General features: G+C 38.5%; 2 protein-coding genes, 1 long non-coding RNA gene and 1 pseudogene across 3 annotated transcripts; 1 reads left to right on the top strand and 3 right to left on the bottom strand.

The window, feature by feature from the left end:
• Positions 1 to 1,582: 1,582 nt before the first annotated feature.
• On the bottom strand, positions 1,583 to 20,057 carry LOC122994404 (acyl-coenzyme A thioesterase 5-like). Its single transcript, XM_044369093.1, has 4 exons — positions 17,451 to 20,057; positions 16,065 to 16,267; positions 15,361 to 15,894; positions 1,583 to 1,935 (listed from the first exon to the last, which is right to left on the bottom strand). Exons 1-4 carry the CDS (start codon positions 18,025 to 18,027, stop codon positions 1,861 to 1,863), a joined length of 1,389 nt encoding a protein of 462 aa, XP_044225028.1. The 5' UTR covers positions 18,028 to 20,057; the 3' UTR covers positions 1,583 to 1,860.
• Positions 8,270 to 12,448, bottom strand: LOC122994405 (annotated as a pseudogene).
• LOC122994420 (acyl-coenzyme A thioesterase 1-like) lies at positions 13,139 to 13,833 on the bottom strand. The gene is made up of 2 exons (XM_044369110.1): positions 13,742 to 13,833; positions 13,139 to 13,481 (listed from the first exon to the last, which is right to left on the bottom strand). The coding sequence occupies exons 1-2, from the start codon at positions 13,762 to 13,764 to the stop codon at positions 13,139 to 13,141; spliced, it is 366 nt and encodes a 121-aa protein (XP_044225045.1). The 5' UTR covers positions 13,765 to 13,833.
• LOC122994421 lies at positions 13,377 to 15,400 on the top strand. The gene is made up of 3 exons (XR_006406594.1): positions 13,377 to 13,468; positions 13,695 to 13,873; positions 15,303 to 15,400. It is a non-coding gene; the product is annotated as an uncharacterized LOC122994421 (long non-coding RNA).
• Positions 20,058 to 26,012: the final 5,955 nt, after the last annotated feature.

The raw sequence follows: 26,012 nt of genomic DNA, 5'->3' as shown, positions 1-26,012 counted from the left end.
AAGGAATGTGTGTGTGCATGTGAAATATTGATTTATTGTGAATGATTTGACCAATGAGCAGCATGCGCGGACCTGGAGCCTAATGGCAGTTTGTCCACAACTGACCTCTCTCGTGTCCTCTCTGTGATGTGACCTTGCTGCTACACAGCTGCCTGATTCAGCTTTTAACATTTAACCAGCCTCCTCCTGTATTAGCATTCAGTTGTTTGTGATGTTGAAAGTTTCTTTTTAATGTGTTAATGTTCATCATTGTGTATCTCAGGCTCTGCCGGGGGGGTTGTGAGCTCAGGGACAGAGTGTGTCAACCACACTTGCCAAACTAAAATGCATGTCACTAAAATAAAGGGTTCAAATCATGAAAATGTGTCCTGAATGAAATGTTTGTGTGTCTGCCTCTTCTCTGTACTCATCAGGTGTATTCTCACAATAGCATGCATGTGTTTGTCCCATACCTGACAAGCAGACGCAAAAGGGACTGATTGTTTCAGCTCAGTGGGTTTTTACTATTTTCAGACAAATCCAGTCATAGACTGCATGGGGCCAGTTTAACTGTCCGCTTTCCAGTGTCATAACTGTGCAATGGTTAGTTAAAAGTAATGGTTAGGTAAAGTGGTGGTTTGGTCCCTCTGACTGATATATTATTATATATGACATCATTAGATTATTAATACTGAAGCATCAGTGTGTAAGCAGCATGTTACTGTTGTAGCTGCTGGAGGTGGAGCTATTTTCAACTACTTTATTTACAGTTAGCTAGTTTAGTCCAGTGGTTCCCAACCTAGGGGTCAGGTTTTACAAAATTTAAAAGTATCAAAAGTACAAGTGCTTATTATGCAAAATGTCCCTACTCAGTTACATATATACATACAGATACACAGTTCCTGTAGAAAGTATTCACCCCTCTTGGAAGTTTTCATGTTTTATATGTTTTATAACATCAAATCAAAGGGATTTATTGTGGCTTTTTATGACACTGATGAACAGAAAAAAATCATAATGTCAGCGTGAATCAAGTCCTCTTTAAAGCGATCTAAATTAATTACAAATATAAAATATAAATATATAAAAATATAAAATCCATTCTGTTTTACATGTCAAGATCTAAAAAGTAACCATATCTGTGAAATAAATGTAGTAAAAAGTACAGTATTACCCTGAAGTATAAAGTAGCGTAAAATGGAAATAAGTAAAGTACAAGTACCTCAAAATTGTACTTAAGTACAGTACTTGAGTAAATGTTCTTTGTTACATTGCAGAGTCATTCTGATGCTTGTAGTGAGTAATATAGACTTAAATCACCTTCTATATCATACTTTTGCTAAAATCAACACAAGTCTAAATTTTGCCCTTATATTCGAAGAAATACTTGAAAGAAATTATGGAAAATATTGTGTCAAGATGTTGAAACATCTTTGTGACAATGGCTGCTGACGTTCTGATGGATGGTTTTGATAAAGAGGCAAAAAATGCTAGAAAATTTTAAGTGCTGTGCTTGTTCTCCTGTGTCCCGTGTCAGTTAAAGCTGTCTCTTTTATTTGTGTATTTTCAAATGTTTTTGTTGTGTGCATTTTTACATGTGAGCTTTTCCTTTTTTATATTTAAGGCTTGTCTTTACTTTATATTCTCCAACATTTATATTATGGACTGATAATCTCTATTAGTTCACTAAAAATATCTTGGCATATTCTCTCCTGCATTAGTTTATAATCATAATCTTTCAATAAAGAAATATTCAGACATCAAACATTAAATCGTTCACCTCGTCACAAAACATTCATATAATAATGATACACATGTAATTAGCAGCTAAGATATCTTGACTGATCTGTTGCCACGTCTTTCTTATCCTCCTATTTGCATCTATAACTTGGCTGTAGGCCGTGAAGCTTCACAGCTCAGGTGAGATCTGAAGAACTCCTGGATCTTCTTCCACATGTGGACTTCAGCTGCTGCGTGGAATCTGGGCCCCCCACATTGCTGGCTTGACTACAACACCATGGAAGCTGGAGCGGCAGTAGGGTCCATACAGTGGCTCTAAGTAATGTCCCGCTCCAGGGTAACACACACTTTCAAAGTTCTCCTTCCCATGATGCTTCAGTCTGTCCACCATCTGGTCCATGTAAGCCTTGCTGTCCCAGTTGAGGTCATCCTCTAGAGCCACAAAGAGAAAATATGTTTTCAAAAGTGGTTTTGGGCAACAATGGAATTCTGTGTCATAAGACATAACCTATATCAATCAATCAATCAATCAATCAGTTTTTATTTATATAGCGCCAAATCACAACAAAAGTCATCTCCGGGCACTTTTCACATAGAGCAGTTCAAGACTGTACTCTTTAATTTACAGAGACCCAACAATTCCCCCATGAGCAAGCACTTAGTGACAGCGGTAAGGAAAAACTCCCCTTTAACAGGTAGAAATCTCAAGCAGAACCTGGCTCTTGGTGGGCGGCCATCTGCTTTGACCGGTTGGGTTGAGAGAGAGTCTAGGCCTATAGCAGCATAACTAAGGGCTGATCCAAGGTGAGCCTGGTCGGCCCTAACTATAAACTTTATCAAAAAGGAAAGTTTTAAGCCTAATCTTAAACATAGAGAGGGTGTCTGCACCCAGGACCGAATCTGGAAGATGGTTCCACAAGAGAGGAGCCTGATAGCTGAAGGCTCTGCCTCCCATTCTACTTTTAAAGACTGTAGGAACCACCAGTAAGCCTGCATTAGGGGAGCGCAGTGTTCTAGTGGGATAATACGGTACTATGAGCTCCTCAGGATATGATGGTGCCTGACCATTAAGGGCTTTGTAAGTTAGGAGAAGGATTTTAAATTCTATTCTAGATTTTACAGGAAGCCAATGTAGCAAAGCTAAAATGGGAGAAATGTGATTTCTTTTTCTAATGCCATTAGATAATGTGTTTCTAAGGTGTTAAGGGCCAAGCACAATAACTTCAGTTTTATCTGAGTTTAGTAGTAGAAAATTGCAGGTCATCCAGGTCTTTATGTCCTAAAGGCATGCTTGGAGTTTGTTTAATTGATTGGTTTCATCAGGCTTCATTGACAAATATAATTGGATATCATCTGCATAACAATGAAAATTTATGGAGTGTTTCCCAATAATATTACCTAAAGGAAACATATACAAGGTGAATAGAATCGGTCCAAGTACAGACCCTTGTGGAACTCCGTGTCTAACTTTTGCCTTCACAGAGGATTCATCATTAACATGTACAAACTGAAATCGGTCTGATAAATAGGACTGAAACCAGCTTAATGCAGTTTGATTAATGCCAATTAAATGTTCCAGTCTCTGCAAAAGGATTTGATGGTCAATTGTGTCGAATGATCTAAGATCTAACAGGACAAGTATGGAGATCCATGGGTTCAACCCCGACATAGCTCCCTCTGAGCGAGGGGTCTCTCTCCAGATCGACCTCCCCGCTCCCATCAGCCCTGTAGGTGGCCGAGGAGCTGAACTCCACCCCCTTCTCGTCAGTCGATCTGGCCCTCATGGTGACCACCTGCCTCGACCTCAGCCCGGCCACTTTCACCTAAACGGGCTCATCGAACAAGCATTTGGCACTCGGCAGCAGCTTCACTCTGATTTGGGAGGCCATCTCTTCTGAAACTACTTTTCTTCACAAGGTTTGACTTTGTGCTGTGATTGTATAAAAAAATAAATAGGAAACTTACATTATTTCAGGAGAATGACATAGCAGATACATTATACATGTCTGTGTTGAACCTTGTTTGTCTTTAATTTTTCTCCACCGAAAAATACACCAAAGATTCAGGACCATCTTTTTTCATGACGGCGTAGAATCTCAGGGTTTTATGTTCTGTTAATGTTTGATTTTTTTTCCAATTATCTAATTAATTATTTGTGCATCTTTAGATTTGTTCATCTATAAAGGTATATACCATATTATTTATGTAACTATGTGTTTTTTGTGTTCTTTGGTTTGTATTTTGCGCTAGATACAGCACAACAAATTGCACTTTTCCATTCAAATATTTTTTCCTTCCTTCCCTCTTTTAAATTATGATTACAACCCTCTTTATAAAAATGAAGTGTACCATTTCTTTTAAAAAAATTAATTTGTTAATCATATTGAACACTTGATAAAAAAGTGTTTTAAAAGAAGAAAAAAAAACCCGAGTGTCTTAGAAACAAAAAGTCCTAGATAGCAAAATCTTGTTTACATGGTTTGCCATTTAAGGTATGACTCAGAGCGTGAGGGCTGATTTATTGCATAAATATAAAACTATAAAGTCAGAGCGCCTGTCTAAATGGCTAACAAATGATGCAATAGCCAGTAGATTTCAAAACAAAGTAGAGAGGCGATAAGGTAATCATGCACATACACACATATATCTATGTCCTGTTCACAGATGATGGAGCACTGATTAAAACAAGACAACAATAGAAGACCTCAGCTTGTCAAAAACCAACCAGTCTTCAGTGTCAGTCGACTCAGACACAAAATGAAAAAACAAAGCTCTCTCTTCTCTGTTTCTCCCTGCCTCACATAAAGACTTGTGCATGTATTCCCTTATGGAAGCTGACAAGACAAGGGGTGACTGTGAAGGACGGTGCAAATTAATACATAAGGATTAGGAAGGAGAGTGACTGTAATGGCTTTTATTTTAGTCCACCAAATACTAAGTGAGTCATCAAAATGATTGACTTGAACAAATGTTTAGTAAAGAAAGCAGTTTGTCACAGAGGAGACTCGTTTCTCACAACGTAATGTCATCATGAAATGTTAAGTTTCTCTGAAGAAGAGATTTTTTAACTAAGTATCATGGTCATGTGCCTCTTTTAATTTTCTTTCAGGGACTGCAGAAGGCTAGAAATGTCGAAATGTGACCTAACCGCGGTTAAAGCAAGTGTCCATTTAGAATGAAAATGACTGTCATGTGGCTTAAAAGTTCCTCATGTTCATCACGGTCTCCTGATGGTGCACAACCCAGTTAAAAGTTTTATTTTAGAACGTACTGTGTGTTCCTCCAAGGAATGTGTATGTGCATGTGAAATATTGATTTATTGCGAATGATTTGGCTCATGAGCAGCACGCGCCCACCTGGAGCCTAACGGCAGTTTGTCCACAACTGACAGAAACGTTGAATATCTACGTTTCAACACGTGAAATACGCAGCATATCAACATTTCTACAAAACGTATCGTATGAAAATGTCAACAAAACGTTTTATGTCAACATTTCTACAAAAACTTTATATCAACATTTCCAAAATACGTATCATCTCGACATTTCTAAAGTGACCGGCTTTTTTAGTGATACATCGGCCGTTTTTATTTATTTATTTATTTATTTTATTTTAACCCAAACAATGATCTTTCCCCTAACCCAAACCAAGTGGTCTTTGTGCCTAGACCTAACTAGACGTTAACCACAGCATTGTCACACCATAAAACGTCATTATTCAACGGTTAGAAATGTTAATATGCTACGTTTGTAGAAATGTTGATATGATACGTGTTTCACGTGTTGAAACGTAGGGGAGAACGGGGTAACATGAGCCACTTTTTACATTTGATGATTTTACTGAAAAATGAAAGTGTATTTGTTTCAAATAATAGTTACTATATATACCCTAGGTTGTTGTGTACCCATGGAAATTAATAGATTAAACTGTGATCTTTGTGTTTTAGCTACAGAGAGAATGTGTGTGTAAATGTGCTTTTGTGTAAACAGACAAATTAAAACAAAAACTTCAAGGAATTTAACTTAAAGAAAATTAAAGGAAAAACTGGTCCAGGTCTGAATGCTTGACCCCTACAGTGAGGGGGTCTGGGGGCTCTGTTATGCTGTGGGGGGCATTTGGCTGGCAAGGTTTGGGTCCACTTGTCCCCTTAGAGGGAAGGGTCGCTGCTAATCAATATAAAGTTGTTCTAAGTCATCACCTTTATCCTATGATGAAACATCTCTATCCTGATGGGAGCGGTCTCTTCCAGGATGACAATACCCCCATTCACAGGGCACGAGGGGTCACTGAATGGTTTGATGAGTATAAAAATTATGTGAATCATATGCTATGACCTTCACAGTCACCAGATCTCAACCCAATTGAACACCTATGAGAGATTTAAACCTATCTTTTTTAATTAAGATACAAGACTGATAACTTTAGTAACATGATGAATCCACTTGGCATGAGAAAAATCTTTTTTTTTTTTTGCTCTGTTTTGCTGACCACTCTCCCCATGTGCTTGAGTCCAAGGTGGATTGAGTAATGTGAACTATACTTTCTTAATTTGTGGTCATATCATTACTTTTGTTTACGGTTACCTAGATAAAGGGGGTGGCTCATTTTACCTACTGGCTCCGTTTACCCTGTTCTCCCCTTTATATTCAACGTTTCTGTGGTTTGCAGAAATGTACAATGCCAATGTTTTCTCCTGGCGACTGGATTGCAGGGACAGTGTGTGTCAACCACACTGCCAAACCAAAATGCATGTCACTAAAATAAAGGGTTCAAATCTTGAATTTGAAAAATTGTGTCCTGAATTAAATGTTTGTGTGTCTGCCTCTTCTCTGTACTCATCAGGCGTATTCTCACAATAGCATACATGTGTTTGTCCCACACCTGACAAGCAGACACAAAGGGGACTGATGTTACTGTTGTAGCTGCTGGAGGTGGAGCTAGTTTCAACTACTTTATATACAGTTAGCTAGTTTAGTCCAGTGGTTCCCAACCTAGCGGTCGGGCTCCTCCAAAGGATCAGCAGATAAATCTGAATGCGGCCAACCTGACAAGTCACGTCCTCCATAGACAACTGGCAGTTGATGTGAATTGCGCAGATATGTGAAATCAATAAATTTGTTTATTTCTGTTGTCATTTTCAGCCCTAATTGTAACGTTTAAAGATATATAACTAAACACAGTGGATTTAATTCATCAAACGAGACATCCTCACTCATTCCAGCATCATTTCGAGGAGACGTCATGACACACAACATCTCAACTATCAAATATGTAGAAGTCAGCTATGAATATATAGAAATTATTCAGTAACACTTTAAACTCTAAAGTTTACACTTAAAATTCATTATTAACATTTTACACTGTTAATAATAGCGGAGACCAGGGACAGTTGTAACATGTTTTGCAATTTTCCCAATAAATCAAAAACCATTTACACTGGAACTGTCCATCTGCTATATTATAAACTTCAATGTGTCAACTAGTGAATCAATGTATTTAAGTGGTTTTATGAAATATGTACAGGTTGCAAAGTTGATTTAAATACAGTCACTCCACTGTTACAACTGGCTCAGAATGAAAAAGATTATTTAACATTCATGTTATTGTGACTATTCACTTCTTTTTTTAAAAAAAAAAAATGAATACCTTCACACTACATGACAAAAAAGAGGGGAAGCCATCAAATTATAATGCAAGAAAATTATTTAATGGATAGAACATACATCCTCAAAAAGGTTTAAACATGAAATCAAAATGGATTAGTTTGAGGACAACATTCAGTACAGGGTCACACATGGCAAACGCCGTATGATTTGGCCACTTTCCTGACTGATTTACCCTGTTTTATGTCATCTGAAGCCGTCTCCAGCTAAGGAAGTGGGACTCCCCTGTCTGTCTTTCTCTTTCTGATATTTAGCATGCTGTAAGCAAAGATGTGTTTCTACTGAATATTAGCATCCAACTAATGCAATTATTATTAACTTAGTACGTAATTTCATGACATTTTACATTTAATACATAGTCTTCAGCTCCAACTATGGAGAAACTTCATAAAGATCCCTCTAAAGCCACAAAACGCTTTAACTTTTTTCACGTGCAGGAATCTTCCTCAGTACCTATAAACAAACTTTGATGTGTAAAATCATGTAGCCTGTCACACTGAGAGAGAGACTTCTGATATTCTGCTGATATATTCTTGAGATATTCACAACAAAACAGAGGAAAAGGTACCATTAAATTCACATACTAACATATGGAAGCAATAATAACCTGTATCATACTTTTGCTAAAATCAACACAAGTGTAAATAATGGAATAATGTCTCGATTAAATAAATTTTGCCTTTATATTCAAAGAAATACTTGAGAGAAATTATGGAAAATATTGTGTCAAGATGTTGAAACTATCTATGTGACAATAGCTGCTGACATTTTGATGGATGGTTTTGATAAAGAGGCAAAAAATGCTAGAAAATTTTAAGTGCTGTGCTTGTTCTCCTGTGTTCCCGTGTCAGTTAAAGCTGTCTCTTTTATTTGTGTGTTTTCAAATGTTTTTGTTGTGTATTTTCATTGCCATTTTTACATGTGAGCTTTTCCTTTTTTATATTTAAGGCTTGTCTTTACTTTATATTCTCCAACATTTACATTATGGGCTGATAATCTCTATTAGTTCATTAAAAATATCTTGGCATATTCTCTCCTGCATTAGTTTATAATCATAATCTTTCAATAAAGAAATATTTAGACATCAAACATTAAATCGTTCACCTCGTCACAAAACATTCATATGTAATGATACACATGTAATTAGCAGCCAAGATATCATGACTGATCTGTTGCCACGTCTTTCTTATCCTCCTATTTGCATCTATAACTTGGCTGTAGGCCTGAAGTGTCACAGGTCAGGTGAGATATGAGGAACTCCTGGATCTTCTTCCACAAGTGGACTTCAGCTGTTGCGTGGGACCTGGGCTCACCGCCCCACATCGCTAGCTGCCATGCGAACAAATGGAAGCTGGAGCGGCAGTGGGGTCCATACGGCGGCTCCAGTAAGTGTCCAGCTCCTGGGTAACACACACTTTCAAAGTTCTCCTTCCCATGACGTTTCAGTCTCTCCACCACCTGGTCCATGAAAGCCTTGCTGTCCCAGTTGAGGTCGTCCTCTGAAGCCACAAAGAGAAAATGTCCCTTGGCTTTTTCGATGGGGATCAAGGTGGCCTGGTTCTCCTCTGCTAGAGGATTTTTAAGACAATACTTGCCTATGACGGCCCCTGACTCAGTGGGAATCGCCTTGCTGAGGTCAATCAGCAGCGGTGAGAGGATTTTGCTCTTCTTATAGTAGAGAGGAGTGATCGCATTGGCACTGCAGCCGTTTATCCACACCACTGCCTCAACACCTGGCACAAAAGCAGCAAGTGAAAGTGCAATGTCTCCAGCCTTTGATATTGATAATATACCAACTCCTTTATTTCTCATCTGTGAAAGAACATGAAGAATTAGAGGTGAATAAAACTTTACACACACAGAGCTTAGAAACTGAGCGATGAGGGTAAATTAGGATAATGATATATAAAAACTGCATGAAATGTAGAGGTCTCTTGAGGCAAGGTGGCTCTTTTAGTTAAAAAACTGCATTACCAATATATTTAGTAAATCGTCTGATAAAACTGGATAAAAACATGAATTTGTCTCTGTCTCAGCTTTCAACGGTGAACGGCCAAATACACAAGTGTGATGTGGAAACTTGAAACCTCCAGTATACACACACACACTGAGTGAAGCAGGAGACATCTTCTCACCAGCAGTTAAACTTTTGAATATGTACGTATATATTTGCATATTCATAGATTCAATGAAGGAGAAGGTGAAGATGTCATTTTAAGGATTTTAACAAGATAATTGAACTTTTTGGCAGGAAAACCCTATCGGACACAAATTATTATACCAAGCAGAGTATTTTTTTACATATATTAAAAGGGGACATATCACACATTTTGTGATTTTCTGTTATTTATTTACTGTTGAGATGTTAGATATCTATGTTAAACATGGTTCCAAAACTTGAGGTTAATGTATACAGAAATGCTACCTGTAACTCAAACGGCAGTTCTTCAGCCTGCTCTGAACACTTTGTGATGATTTTTCTATCTTGCTGACAAACTGACCGCAACTTGTCAGATTGCAGCTTGAACATGAATGTATGAATGTATATGAGAAGTTGACATTTTGAGTAGAGAAGCAGAAAAAGCAGTGAAATCATACAACTACTGTATGTCCGATGGTTTGTTGAGTCAACAAATTCTCCTGAGGGGCATTTTCCATAAATTAACCAATCAGAATACAGTGGGCTAATTGGGGCCTGTTTCAGACAGAGGCTGAACTGAGGGGTTGCATAAAGGGCCAGTATAAGATAAATAAAGAGTTTTTTAAACTGTAAATCCTGCAAAGATATTCAAGTACAGCCCCAGATTGAAAATATAGACCTATGAATGTGCATTTTATGTCCCCTTTAAACAATGTCTGGAGGGGATCTTTAACAATGTCCTACAAGCCAAAAATCATTGCAGGTTTAATGTTAACAACTTAACAGACTTTTAGACAAAACGTTGTTAAGATGATATTAGAAGACAGTGATGGTGGATTTCAAAGCTCAAGAGCTGCAATAATACCTTCATTGACATGCTAAAAAATCATAGGAGCTGGAGTGCTTTGAATGATGACAAAGACTTAAACTTGCTATGTGTACTTCCTAACAGTAAGAGGCAGCATGAGACTGTGGTTTAACCAGAGACTGTGGCTGTATGTCTGTGAGCTCTGTTTTCCTCTCATTATACCATAGGCCACATCTCCCAGCCTCATTTGTTCTTTCCTGAATTTCAGGTTATTCGCTGTTACATTGGTGCTGCCGGGTGATATCTGTAACACTAACAAATTAACTGTTGCTTAACTTAGTTAAAATCCTAAAGTTAAAATCCTAAAGTAATAGTTGCTGACCACCTAATGTGTCATCAAAATCAAAAGCTTGTAACTTTATGCTACTGTGTTTAAAAGCAATAACTACTCAAACAGCTCGCCTTAGGTTGTTGTTGTAAGAAATCAACTGCTTCTTTAAAAAACTCCAGATGCAACTCTGTGACATTTTCGGGCTTGTCATTGTACACCGACACAGCCAGAACCACAAACCCTTTGTTGGCCAACAGACAGGCTCTCTTCTCAGACATAAAGGTGCACATATCTAACACAGCGGGGAACGGACCTTCACCTGGACAGAAACACACACAATAATATCAATAGATCATAGAAAATATGACATCTTAATTCTTATATTTTGATGTTGTGATGACCAACCCAGAAACTAAGAAAGTCAATAACGTTGCACATTCATTAGACATTGCAGGAAAAAACACAGTATTAAGTTGTAATTAGATAATACTGAAGACAGAAAGTAGTGAGCCACTAACCTGGAGGAGTAAACAGGACTCCATGAAAGCTCCTCCTTGGGATTTATTTATAAAATTAAAGATAAAATAATTTCAGCATTTTGCTTTAAATTAATAATTAAACCATTCAGAACACAACAGAGACATAAACCAACCTGGAGGAGTAAACGGGACTCCACGGATATTCCCCTCTTTAATAGGAAGCCGGGTGACGCCGTGTCCAATTAAAAGCCTCTCATTGGTCGCCTCTGCCAGCACGCTGCCCTCCCCCTCTACCTCATGAAAAGAGAACTTCACACTTCACCACATGAGGGTTTAGCACTTTGTTCTTGGAAAACAATTTGTGCAAAGTGTCCGCCCTCATCGACCACAGCAGTCCCATGGGTTCAACCCCAACGTAGCTCCCGCTGAGTGAGGGGTCTCTCTCCAGATCGACTTCCCCACTCCCATCAGCCCTGTAGGTGGCCGAGGAGCTGAACACTACTCCCTTCTCATCGGTCGATCTAGCCCTTATGGTGACTACCTGCCACGGCCTCAGCCCGGTCACCTTCACCTGAACAGGCTCATCGAACAAACATCTGGCACTCGGCAGCAGCCTCAGTCTGATTTGGGAGGTCATCTCTTCTGAAACTACTGCTGTTTTCTTCACAAGGTTAGTCTTTGTGCTGTGAATGTAATATAATGTATAAGGTAATCATGCACATACACACATATATCTGTGTCCTGTTCACAGATGATGGAGCACTGACTAAAACAAGACAACAATAGAAGACCTCAGCTTATCAAAAACCACCCAGTCTTCAGTGTCAGTCTACTCAGACACAAAATGAAAAAACAAAGCCCTCTCTTCTCTGTTTCTCCCTACCTCACATAAAGACTTGTGCATGTATTCCCTTATGGAAGCTGACAAGACAAGGGGTGACTATGAAGGACACTTGGAAAAAGTCCAGTGCAAATTAATACATGAGGTGTAAATACATAAGTGAGTCATCAAAATGATTGACTTTAACAAATGTTTAGTAAAGAAAGCAGTTTGTCACAGAGGAGACTCGTTTTTTTACAATGTAATTTCATCATGAACTGTCAAGTTTTTCTTAAGAAGAGGTCATTTTTTAACAGTGTATCATGTTCATGTGCATCTTTGAATTTCCTTTCGGGGACTGCAGAGGTAAAGAAAAGTCAGAAAAGTAGAAATGTGACCTACCTGCGGTTAAAGCAAGTGTCCATCTAGAGTGAAAATGACTGTCATGTGGGTTAAAAGTCCCTTATGTTCATCACGGTCTCCTGATGGTGCACAACCCAGTTAAAAGTTTTATTTTAGAACGTACTGTGTGTTCCTCCAAGGAATGTGTGTGTGCATGTGTAATATAAACTTATTGTGAATGATTTGGCTCATGAGCAGCATGCGTGCACCTGGGGCAAGTTTGTCAACGTCAAAGCTACTATAAGTCTTCAAACCTTATTACCGGAGTAATAATTTCCAAATTGACCACCAGCATACTTATGGGAGGGCTTGAATTTAGAGATTGAGACCATAATGACTCGCTGAAATGGGAGTCTTTTGGAGCCAGGGACTTTTTAGAGCCAGCATCTGGCGACCGTCAGTGGTATTGCACTTCAAGGAACCTCCGCATTGGCTTCAATTTCAAGCCAAGGTTGTGGCTGCTTGGTATTAAGATGAGTTATTAGTAGGATAGACTGAGTGTTGACTTTGGCCTCTCCTTGGGATTTATTTATAAAATTAAAGATAAAATAATTTCAGCATTTTGCTTTAAATTAATAATTAAACCATTCAGAACACAACAGAGACATAAACCAACCTGGAGGAGTAAACAGGACTCCACGGATATTCCCCTCTTTAATAGGAAGCCGGGTGACGCCGTGTCCAATTAAAAGCCTCTTATTGGTCGCCTCTGCCAGCACGCTGCCCTCCCCCTCTACCTCATGAAAAGAGAACTTCACACTTCACCACATGAGGGTTTAGTGACCTGTTTTTTTGAAATGCAAAGTGTCCGCCCTCATCGACCACAGCAAACCCATTGGTTCAACCCCGACGTAACTCCCACTGAGTGAGGGGTCTCTCTCCAGATCGACCTCCCCGCTCCCATCAGCCCTGTAGGTGGCCAAGGAGCTGAACACCACTCCCTTCTCATCGGTCGATCTGGCCTTCATGGTGACCACCTGCCTCGACCTCAGCCCGGTCACCTTCACCTGAACGGGCTCATCGAACAAACATCTGGCACTCGGCAGCAGCCTCAGTCTGATTTGGGAGGTCCTCTCTTCTGAAACTACTGTTGTTTTCTTCACAAGGTTAGTCTTTGTGCTGTGAATATAAAATTAAAAAAAAAAAAAAAAGATTACAATCCTCTTTTTTATAAGTGAGTCATCAAAATGATTGACTTGAACACATGTTTAGTAAAGAAAGCAGTTTGTCACAGAGGAGACTCATTTTTTTACAATGTAATGTCATCATGAACTGTCAAGTAATTTTTTAACAGTGTATCATGTTCATGTGCATCTTTTAATTTCCTTTCAGGGACTGCAGAGGGAAAGAAAAGTCAGAAAAGTAGAAATGTGACCTACCTGTGGCTAAAGCAAGTGTCCATCTAGAGTGAAAATGACTGTCATGTGGGTTAAAAGTCCCTTATGTTCATCACGGTCTCCTGATGGTGCACAACCCAGTTCAAAGTTTTATTTTAACTGTCGGTCCAGAAGGTACTGTGTGTTCCTCCAAGGAATGTGTGTGTGCATGTGTAATACTGATTTATTGTGAATGATTTGGCTCATGAGCAGCACGCGCGGACATGGAGCCTAACGGCAGTTTGTCCACAACTGACCTCTCTCGTGTCCTCTCTGTGATGTGACCTTGCTGCTACACAGTTGCCTGATTCAGCATTTAACATTTAACCAGCCTCCTCCTGTATTAGCATTCAGTTGTTTGTGATGTTGAAAGTTTCTTTTTAATGTGTTAATGTTCATCATTGTGTATCTCAGGCTCTGCCGGGGGGGTTGTGAGCTCAGGGACAGAGTGTGTCAACCACACTTGCCAAACTAATATGCATGTCACTAAAATAAAGGGTTCAAATCTTGAAATTGTGTCCTGAATGAAATGTTTGTGTGTCTGCCTCTTCTCTGTACTCATCAGGTGTATTCTCACAATAGCATGCATGTGTTTGTCCCATACCTGACAAGCAGACGCAAAAGGGACTGATTGTTTCAGCTCAGTGGGTTTTTACTATCTTCAGACAAATCCAGTCATAGACTGCATGGGGCCAGTTTAACTGTCCGCTTTCCAGTGTCATAACTGTGCAATGGTTAGTTAAAAGTAATGGTTAGGTAAAGTAGTGGTTTGGTCCCTCTGACTGATATATTATTATATCTGACATCATTAGATTATTAATACTGAAGCATCAGTGTTAGAGCAGCATGTTACTGTTGTAGCTGCTGGAGGTGGAGCTAGTTTCAACTACTTTATTTACAGTTAGCTAGTTTAGTCCAGTGGTTCCCAACCTAGGGGTCAGGTTTTACAAAATTTAAAAGTATCAAAAGTACAAGTGCTTATTATGCAAAATGTCCCCACTCAGTTACATATATACATACAGATACACAGTTCCTGTAGAAAGTATTCACCCCTCTTGGAAATTTTCATGTTTTATAACATCAAATCAAAGGGATTTATTGTGGCTTTTTATGACACTGATGAACAGAAAAAAATCATAATGTCAGCGTGAATCAAGTCCTCTATAAAGTCATCTAAATTAATTACAAATATAAAATATAAATATATAAAATCCATTCTGTTTTACATGTCAAGATCTAAAAAGTAACCATATCTGTGAAATAAATGTAGTAAAAAGTACAGTATTACCCTGTACTTGTCTTTACTTTATATTCTCCAACATTTATATTATAGGCTGATAATCTCTATTAGTTCACTAAAAATATCTTGGCATATTCTCTCCTGCATTAGTTTATAATCATAATCTTTCAATAAAGAAATATTTAGACATCAAATATTAAATCGTTCACCTCGTCACAAAACATTCATATGTAATGATACATGTAATTAGCAGCTAAGATATCATGACTGATCTTTTGCCTTGTCTTTCTTATCCTCCTATATGCATCTATAACTTGGCTGTAGGCCGTGAAGCTTCACAGCTCAGGTGAGATCTGAGGAACTCCTGGATCTTCTTCCACATGTGGACTTCAGCTACTGCGTGGGACCTGGGCTCACCGCCCCACATGACTGGCTTGCCTACGACACCATGGAAGCTGGAGCGGCAGTAGGGTCCATAAGGTGGCTCTAAGTAATGTCCAGCTCTTGGGTAACACACACTTTCAAAGTTCTCCTTCCCATGACGCTTCAGTCTCTCCACCATCTGGTCCATGAAAGCTTTGCTGTCCCAGTTGAGGTCGTCCTCTGAAGCCACAAAGAGAAGATGTCCCTTGGCCTTATCAATGGGGATCAGGGTGGCCTGGTTCTCCTCCACCAGAGGATTGTTATTACAATACTTGATTATGATGGCCCCTGACTCAGTGGGAATAACCTTGCTGAGGTCAAACATTAAAGCAGGGTGGATCTGGCGTTTCTTATAGTAAAGTGGTAAAACTGTGTTGGCATTGCAGCCGTTGATCCACACTGTGGCATCAACACCTGGCAGGTAAGAGGCCACTGAAAGTGCAAGATCTCCACTTTTTGAAAGTGATGTTACTCCAATTCCTTTATTGGCCACCTGTGGGAAAACAGACAAATTAAAAGCAACAAAATGAAAGCTGCTGTGAACAATTTAAATATGTTTGGACATTGGCTCACCTCAGTAACAAACTACTATCTGTGTCCCCAGAAAATCAAGCTTTTTAGATTAATTACTACAATACATAGCAATTACTTCAAACAACTCACCTTATCTTGTTTTCTTAAAAGTTGTATGGCCTCTTCAAAATAGTCCAGATGGACCTCCTTGATGTTCTTTGCCATGTCATCATGGCCGTAGAGCGCTACAGTCAGAACCACAAATCCTCTACTGGCCAGCAGAGCGGCTCTTTTCTCTGACAAACCTCCCCCAAAAGTGTACAGATCCAAAACAGCAGGGAACGGACCTTCTCCTGAACCAGAAGATGCACGGAACACAAAATTATTGTAATATTCATAAAAACAAAGTACAGAAATTAAAGGTAACTAAAGTAAAAGTTAGTTACAAAATGTTTCATTTTGCCAAAGTGACAGACAATGATTTGCTGCCTGATAAACATAGTTTAACACTCCATTATCATCCAAAAACAGCATAAAATAGATAAAAGGTCCATGAATTTGGATTTGGATATTAAGAGTTGAACACAACCAATTTATTTATTTCAACATGTGAATCCAGCAAAACAGAGTAAAATATGTTCAATGATTCTGAGAATGCGAAGTGTATGAGGTTATTTATTAGTTTGTTTGTTGTTTTATTAATAATAATTATTAGTATTTGTTTGGAGTGCTTGGTTGCTCTCAATTTATTTGGACTAGAATTCAATAGTATTCTCTCTTATTAGTTATTTGTTTACTTTAATTACTGGGTACTATTACGGGCACCTCAGGTTATAGAGGTAGATAGGCAGGTACCAGACTAGCATGCATCTGTAGGGTCTATGTTTTCTTACCAGAGCAAGAGAAGCAGCAGGATTTCATAAAGACTTGCAATGAACAATGTATAAAGCCCAAAGTTGCAGCTTCTGGTCATCTTTTCTATTTGGAGCCAGAACCTTCCAAATAAGGAGTGCAGGGTGTTGCCTTTCATGCCACCTTGGAATGAAGCTAACACTAGCTAACTAACAGAATAGATATCATTATCAAGTAACATTAAACTTATCGAAATATTGTGACAATAGTCCGACTCAGTGTGAGTCCCGAAGCCGGGGAGAGCAGCAGGTGAGCCAACTGGCAATCACAGCTGCCAATCAATGCCCACACGGCAGACGTCAAAGCTACTATAAGTCTTCAAATCTTATTAACGGAGCAATAATTTCCAAATTGCCCTAGTATTTCTAGAGAGAAGTTTTTTTGAAACTGTCTGTCTGGCGACCGTCAGTGGTATTGCACTTCAAGGGACCTCCGCATTGGCTTCAATTTCAAGCCAAGGTTGTGGCTGCTTGGTATTAAGACGCGTTATTAGTAGGATAGACTGAGTGTTGACTTTGGCCTCTCCTTGGGATTTATTTATAAAATTAAAGATAAAATAATTTCAGCATTTTGCTTTAAATTAATAATTAAACCATTCAGAACACAACAGAGACATAAACCAACCTGGAGGAGTAAACAGGACTCCACGGATATTCCCCTCTTTAATAGGAAGCCGGGTGACGCCGTCTCCAATTAAAAGCCTCTCATTGGTCGCCTCTGCCAGCACGCTGCCCTCCCCCTCTACCTCATGAACAGAGAACTTCACCACATGAGGGTTTAGTGACCTGTTTTTTTGAAACCTTTTATGCAAGGTGTCTGCCCTCATCGACCACAGCAGACCCATGGGTTCAACCCCAACGTAACTCCCACTGAGTGAGGGGTCTCTCTCCAGATCGACCTCCCCGCTCCCATCAGCCTTGTAGGTGGCCGAGGAGCTGAACTCCACTCCCTTCTCGTCAGTCGCTCTGGCCTTCATGGTGACCACCTGCCTCGACCTCAGCCCGGCCACCTTCACCTGAACGGGCTCATCGAACAAACATCTGGCACTCGGCAGCAGCGTCAGTCTGACTTGGCAAGCCATCTCTTCTGAAACTAAAGATCCTACAAGTTTCGCCTTTGCTCTGTGGGAAATTCGACAAAAAATTGGCATAATCACATTCCTCATCTGTCTGATAAAAAAAACTAAACAGAAAATGTTCATTTCATCCCCTGTAAAGTTCTTGTAAATTCCTTGGCTGTGTCAGCATACTTGACCTATGTGGTTCATTTTGAGTCTGGTTCATTAAATACATGAATAGCGTGTTGTGTGAATAGAAGTCCGCCAACTAGCTTCAGTGCAGAGGGTTCGTTTGTTTTAACTCCTGCATATCACGAGTGGGTGGTGGTTTGATTGTGGCTCCAAAGTTCTCTCAGTGACTCATATGAGGACAATGTTCAACAGGAAAACAAAACAAACACCCCTACAATCGACAACAGAAACTGTGATAAGAACCCATTCTGAGCGCCCTAAAGCTTTATTTATACTCCCAAGCGGACGCCTACAAGGACAGCTGCGGACACCACAGATGGGTAGTTGTTCTGTTTATACTACCTTCTGGGATCGTTCCACACATGTGTAATAGATCGCCGTCTACAGGAAGACAGCTTGTGACCATGCGGACACAACAAATTGCAGGTTTGCGGCTGTCTGCACAGAGTCTACACCCTCTGATGGCCACGCAGACCATAGTGGACCCTCGTGGACGCGGAAAGTATAAGTTCAGCTCAAGTGTAAAGAGTAAGTATAAACATTTACTCAGGTACTATTTAAATGAGATATTTTTACTTCACTTGAACATTTCCAATTACAGCTACGTTATACTTCCATTTTTACTTGCGTAGAATTTTAAAAGCAGGACCTTTATTAGAATTCAGTATTTACACATTGTAGTATGTGGGTTAATATAATTCATTACAACTGTCATCCAAGGCCAATGCAAATGCCAGAATACTCACCTTACACTTAAATTTTGACCGTTTACTAAAAAAACACCAAACTATCACTTAAAAAAACCAATACATCTGCAAAGATCTTAATACATATTCGTCTTATTATTATTATTACATTACTGTGATTTTAGCTGGGACTCTTTTCTCTGTCTGTTCAGACAGACTTTTTTTTTTTTTTTTTTTACAGGGAGGAGATACTTACACATAAGTGGTTTACAGCAATATATGCACCAACAACCAATCAACATGCACTCAAATTTTAAAACCACAGAGGTATTAGCAGCAAAATATACACAAAGTATCAAAAGTGAAAGTACTCATGGCAGCATGGCTCCTTGCAGAGTATTACATTATCATAATACACTGTACATGATATTATTGGATCAATTTCATTGATTCATCTACATGTAACTACTTTATATACTGTAATACATCATATTTTTTAAGATGATCCTATAATTTGTATGTGAAAGCTTAATCTGGAAAGCAACAGTTGCTGTCAAAGAAAAGTAGTGAAATTTTAAAAATATAAAGACGCATATAATAAAAAATACTCTAATACAAGTACCTCAACTGCACTTAACTGCTGTACTTAAGTAAATGTACGATTACTTTCCACCTCTGATGTTTTTAATTTGATCTCAGCAGTTTAAAAAGACACTGAAACATTTTAAACAATTAAAGACCGGTGAGTGCCCTCTGCTGGCAAAAGTGTTGAGTTGCACAGAGTTTCATTCACAAACACCAACTACTGTTAGCAACAACGTTCATACAGGGACAGTTTAAGGCTCATATCAACTTCATTGGCCAAGTATGTTGACACATACAAAGAATTTGTCTCCAGTTTCTAGTAGCTCTCAATGTACTTACACACAACAATCTGCAGGAAGATACACAAGGACAACAAAGCTGAACAAAGATAATTAAACATAAACAAGACTTGCACTAACCAGGTACAAATTAAAGCCAGACATTGTCCTTGTAAATATTTAGAGCTGAGCATGGTCCAAATTGTTAGTTCAGTAAATCTCGTCACTTTTTTTTTCTCCCGTAACTACCAGTTATGTCCATATAATGGTTGCTGCTGTAGCACTGCAGTTTCCCTTATTGATTCATAAAATGCTCTTATCTGGAACGACATTTCAATCATTAACCCATGAAGGACGAGTTCACATTTATTTATAGTATGTCTTAAAACAACTGTCAGGTGCCCAAATGAACACTGACACATGGTTTTCTTCCCATAATCATTCCTCCTGTTCATACAGACCATTAGAAGATCTTCATAATGCACTTACAATGTACAAAATCCACAGTCCGTCTGTGCAAAAATGTATTTAAAAGTTTATCTGAGTCTAATATGAAGCTTCAGTCGTCCAAAGTGTCAAAGTCCCTCTTTTTGTTACTGTGCTTCAACTGCAGATCAACACAAAGAGGAAATTTGATGCTAAAAAGACTGTAAATGTGGCAGATAGCCACTTGATATGACTAACTCAGACTACTGAAGCCTCATATAAGCTTCAGATCAACTTTTAAATGCGTTTTTGCACAAAATGACTGTGGACACACTGTGGATTTTAGCCTCCATCACTTAGGCTACATTGAAAGCACGTTTGAAGTAGGGCTGCAACTATGGATTATTTACATTATCGATTAATCTATCGATTATTTTCCTGATTAATCGATTAGTAGTTTGGTCCAGAAAATGTCAGAAAAAGGTGAAAAATGTTTCCCAAAGCCCAATATGACATCCTCAAATGTCTTGTTTTGTCAACAACCCACAAAGATATGCTGCTTACTGTCATAGAGGCCTAAAGAAACCAGAAAATATTCACATTTAAGAAGCTGGAATCAATTTGGAATTTTTTTCTGACTCAAAATGATAATTTTGACTACCCAAATAGTTGCCAATGAATTTAATGGTTGATTAACTGACCAATCGTTGCATAGCCAGTATGAACATGAGTGATTACAGTGAATTACAGAACAACTTCTTTCAGTGTTCATATGGACACCTGTTGATTTAGACAGACTCGAAAAATTGTGAAGTGATCCTTTAATTATGAAGCAGTGAAAGAGAACTGCAGTTTTGAGCGGAGCTGCCAAGAACTACTGAGAAAATAGAAGTGGGTTTACCATCAGCCCTGTTTTATTAACAAAGTTTGGATGGGAGAAATGTTTTCCAATGTATCACTAATTTGTTTCTTTTAATTGGCAACCATTTGGACTTTTTGTACGTTGAAATGTAGCAAAAAAATTGGCTTTTGACCACATTTCATGTATGTGTGCACAGGTGGTGCCTGACATACCACAGTTATATAACTCCAGGTCATGCATAGATCAAATTCCACAGGCAATCTGATTTGGGAGGTCATCTCTTCTGAAACTTTCTTCCTTTGACTGCGACAAAGTAAACCATAAAGGCCCTTTTTTTTTTTGGAAAATACACCGTAACAGACACAAAATCGATCAATGTCTATCAATCTATCAATATCTTTGATATTGGGGTTATTTTAAGAAATTGTTTGAGTTCATCAACCCCACTTTTAACTAACTCATCGATTTAAAGTTGAGAACTCTTTCACCTGGAGTTGCTTTAAGACAAGAATCTGTCATAAACATTAGTATATAATATAAACTCACCGGTGTGTCAAATCTAGTTCAAAGTGTCCAGCGGTTTGTGTCTCCTTTGACTTGTTTTCTCCAGTTAAAAATTAGGTTTCTCGGAACTGTGATTGGCCACCGCAGCCTTCAGCCGCGATGACGTTGATTGTGTTTCTCCAAAACTTGAGTCTTGCTCAACTTTCCGGTAAACGGCCACAGCCGAAACACACTATTGACATGCAGGAACTGGTGTTTTCACCCCACCCCCTGATATGGTCTGAGGTCAGAGGGTCCGACTGTTCCCTGTAGACTAGAAAGTTCATTGGCACAACGTAGGCCTCCCGTTAAACCCTCGGGTGTAATCCCCCCTCCGACGACAGTGTGGGTTGCAATGGCAGAATGGCGCTGTCTGTGTTTCCGCTCGTTGACTCTGCGGGAAGTGAAGACTGCAGAAGAAGCGATTCAAAGTCAAGTTCAATGCGTCCATGCAAAGGGTGTACCCATTGTACCAAAGGAGGAAACGAGACGTCTTCTCCTCTCGTCATGTGAAGCGATGTCCGTTTCTGATGACGGAGACAGCTGCTCACATCTGGATCAGCTGTCAGTCGGCTTTAACAGCTGTAGAAACTTCTGATGGAGTGTGTGTTTGCACACATGTGTATCAATCAATAACTGATATCCAATAAGGGGGCGTAGACCTGATGCTGCTTTTCAAGTAAATATGCACTTGTGTTTATTTCATAGTGCAGTATTATTTTGTGTACGTTGTTTTTAGTGAAGTAATGTTTATTTTGCTTGATTGTGTTTTTATTTAGCCTGGTAAACGCTCCTGTGTTTCCTTGAACTGGTCTCATCTTCAGTCCTTCAGTACATAAGGTCAACATGGTGAGGAATGAAACTTTTAATGCTATAACTTCTGTCTATCAACATGTGTATAAGTCATATTGGCTGTGTTATGTATGATTTGATCAAATGTATTGAATTATAAACCCAATAAATGTCTTCAATCTATCTATTCCCTTCCTTGATTAGTTGTGTGAATAACATTTAGTGATCTTTACACAGACTATATAATGTTTATTAAAAATGACAAAGTTAAGAAAATGTGCATATGAAAAGAAAAGAACCTAATAATAGTTAATAATGATCATTAGTTAATAGTAATGATCATCGCCACTCTGGGCAAGGACACAACTGAAAAAGATTGTCAGTGTCATCTCAATGAGGCTTTCCAGGTTAAGTAAGAAATTAATTTATAAAAACAATAATAAATATAGTCACAAGTGGCAATAACTGGGGTCCAAACAGATTGCAAAAAAATCACAAAATCTGACATTTTTAGAGCAGAAGACAAGATGCAAACGACTTGAGAGATTAAAATGATGAAAGAACTTTGACTACAAGCCAAGCCATCTTCAAGATAATTGTGAAAACATAAACTTGTTTGTTTCAGCGCCACCTTGAGGTCAATGAATGTCATTATATGTGCCTGAGTAGTGGGTGGAATTTGCAACCCACCTGCCTATTACGGTGACTTTTGGTCTTATGTTTTTTGCTGCACAAACACTTTTAGCGGAGAAAAATAATAAAAAAAAGAAATTTTCACAGGGTCACAGTAGGCAATTTTCAACTTAATGTGACCTCAATTAGCACTTGAAAACATATCACATGCATGACTTACTGGATTATCGGCTCTGCTGGTGAACAGGCTGTCTTTTGTTTTCACAACCTCAAAGTTGAATACAACGGAAGTCTGTGGGTCTTAATGCAGCTGAAGTTCAAATATTCACCAAAATTACAGATTTATAGATACATACTTGAAAGACTAATCACATGATATCAACAGAGAAATGTTTCCTGATAGTTTCATGAAGTTTGCTTGGTGCCGGTCTAGATGCAGACCAGTGACCTTACAGTTATAAGGCTTGTGTTTAGACTACTAGACCATCAGGAGAGCACAGCTGTCTCACCAGCTCTTGAGAAAGGAAACCAAATGGGATAAATAAAGTTGTCTGAATCTGAATCTGAATCTGAAACCAACCTCACAAGCAGAAGTTAGAGGGATGTCATAAAACTTTAAAAAATTCATGACAATTTACCTGTTGGGGATACAACTCTGAAAAAAATCACACATCAACCTGGGTTTCTCAGGTGTATTGTCAAATATTTTGGTGAAATATGTTGAAAAATGGGATGAAATAGAAAATGTTGTGCATACAGTACAAATTACAGTAAGATAATTTATATCACTGCTGACTCATCATTTGAACGATCCGATTCATTTGAAACATGTAATATCTGGTATCCAAAGATATTTTTGGTAGCATATGAATGAAGCCTTGTGGAGATATAGATGTTAATTGATTTTGCATATTTTGAAAAATATAGAGTGACGGACTTCTGAATTGACCAAAGGTGGCACTGAAGTAAACTTCTGTCACAATTCAGTGGATGTGCTAAAAAAAAAAATCTGCTCTGTAGGACACTGAAGGGAGATTGATTTAGATTTTTTAAAGACTGGAATGTGAAATGTCTAGAAATCTAGATTTTTTTTGTAATAAGCCATGCCCACTTTAATCAACCATTACCGAATTTTATGCATTGACTGAGTCAATACTCTGGATCGTGCAAACCAAATTTCGTACAAATCCATGCAGCCAATTACAAGATATAAACCTTTCACATGTGTTGCGCCCCCTAGTGACAGAATATCCCAGGACTGCGTAGCAAAGCTTGGACCTAGCATCCATTTGGTTTGTTAGGTTACAATAGCTTAAGCAAATTGTGATTTATGAGCATTCATGTAAAATTGAAATTAAAGACACAAAATTTAAGAGCAGGAGACTGGAGCAAAGATGCAGATGAAGTGGGAGATTAAAATGATGAAAGAATTTTTACTACAGACTAAACCATTTCTTGATTGTTTCAGTGCCACTTCGAGGTCAATGAGTATCATTTTATGTGCCTGAGTAGTGGGTGGAATTTGCAACCCACCTGCCAATTTAGGTGATGTTTGGAGAAAAATAATAATAAGAAGAAAGAAAGAAATATAGCTGCAAGCAGTAATAACCGGGGTCCAAGCAGATTGCAAAATATCGCAAAATTTGACATTTTTAGTGGACCGGATGCAGACGACTTGAGAGGTAAAATGATGAAAGAATTTTGACTAAACGCCAACACTTTTAGAGGAGAAAAATAAAGAAGAAGAGGAAAGAATATGTATATGAAAAATGATAAATTAAAGTAAATCAATGACTATGGGAGTAAATATTTATATATTTACCATAAGATGGTGCATGGTATCTGTATATATATATATATATATATATATATATATATAAAAGAAACAAAAAAATATCAAAACTGTGTTCCAGATGAGATTTGTGTTTGCATGAGAAGACAGCAAGAGGTTACTTCCAGTCATGAAAGCCCTCTTCACTTATCCGCAGTGTTGGGGAGTAATTAGTTACATTTAATGCCATTACAAAATTAAATTACAAAATAATTGTAATTGTTATCTGTTACAATTACAGTTATAGTTATTAATCAAAGTGTTGGTGATTACATCCAAATATATTCTTTTTGGTAAAAAAAAGCTTATATGTAGAATATAACATTAATTCTGTTGCAGGAATGCCTTCTTTCTATTTCTGAACAAAACAGGTCAGCAAAGCCATTGGGACAAGTTTGACTGCAACACCATCAAGGTTAGGATGGCTTACAAGGAGCTGTCTCTACTACTAGACAGGCTCCATTCATTTGGCACTGTGTGCTCAAATTTTGGGCGTTGTTTTTGACTGGTTCTCTCATTTGAATTTGCACCACCTCTCGTCTGCCGATCAAATCAATGCTCATTGCACCAAGTAACCTGAGTCTACCATGCCTGCGACCAGCCAACCACGTCGAGGCGGGTGGCCATGTCGTCGGACAAGAACGCCTTTCAGTACTGGAAATTCCACAGTGTTTTTTCTTCTGAAATCAGAAAAGGGCTCTAACATTACTGCTCAGTGTAAAGCTTGTTTACCAGCAGTGAAAATGCTGTCAACATTGAAATGCTCAATGTCAAAGCTGAGGAAACATCTGCAGGTAAGTTAATTGCCACAGTTTAAAAAATCTGTTAGAAAAGTAATCAAATGTAATTACTTTGATGAAGAATTTAAAGTAGTTACATTACATATTACATTTTTTAACAGGGTAACTAATATGTATGAGGACAATGCTCCCATCACATGTGGACAGTTATGTGGTCTCCCAAAAACTTGCAGCCTGTTCTTGCAACACTGGCAGCGTCTGCTCTGTGCTGAGAGGATGCTTAAGTGGAGAGGCTTACATCTCCATCTTGTGGCTACAGTGACTACTGACAGACTCCTGGAAGAAGGCTGAGCTGTTCATAATTTGGCTGCAGCAATACAAAGAATATACTCCATAACTGTAGTATTTTTCAACAGACGGGGTTGGGATTGGACGTCAGAGAGTATTAAGACAGTTTTGGTCTTTTTGTTGGATTAGTTGACAGTTAGAGCATCTGGTTTATCTTTTAAAGATGTTTGTGTCCAGTGAGGGAAAAGTTTTTTCATAAAGTTTTGACTTTAA

The sequence above is a fragment of the Thunnus albacares genome, chromosome 12, assembly GCF_914725855.1.
Source record: "Thunnus albacares chromosome 12, fThuAlb1.1, whole genome shotgun sequence".
Lineage (NCBI taxonomy): Eukaryota > Metazoa > Chordata > Actinopteri > Scombriformes > Scombridae > Thunnus > Thunnus albacares.
This window is presented reverse-complemented; position numbering and strand designations above follow the sequence as displayed.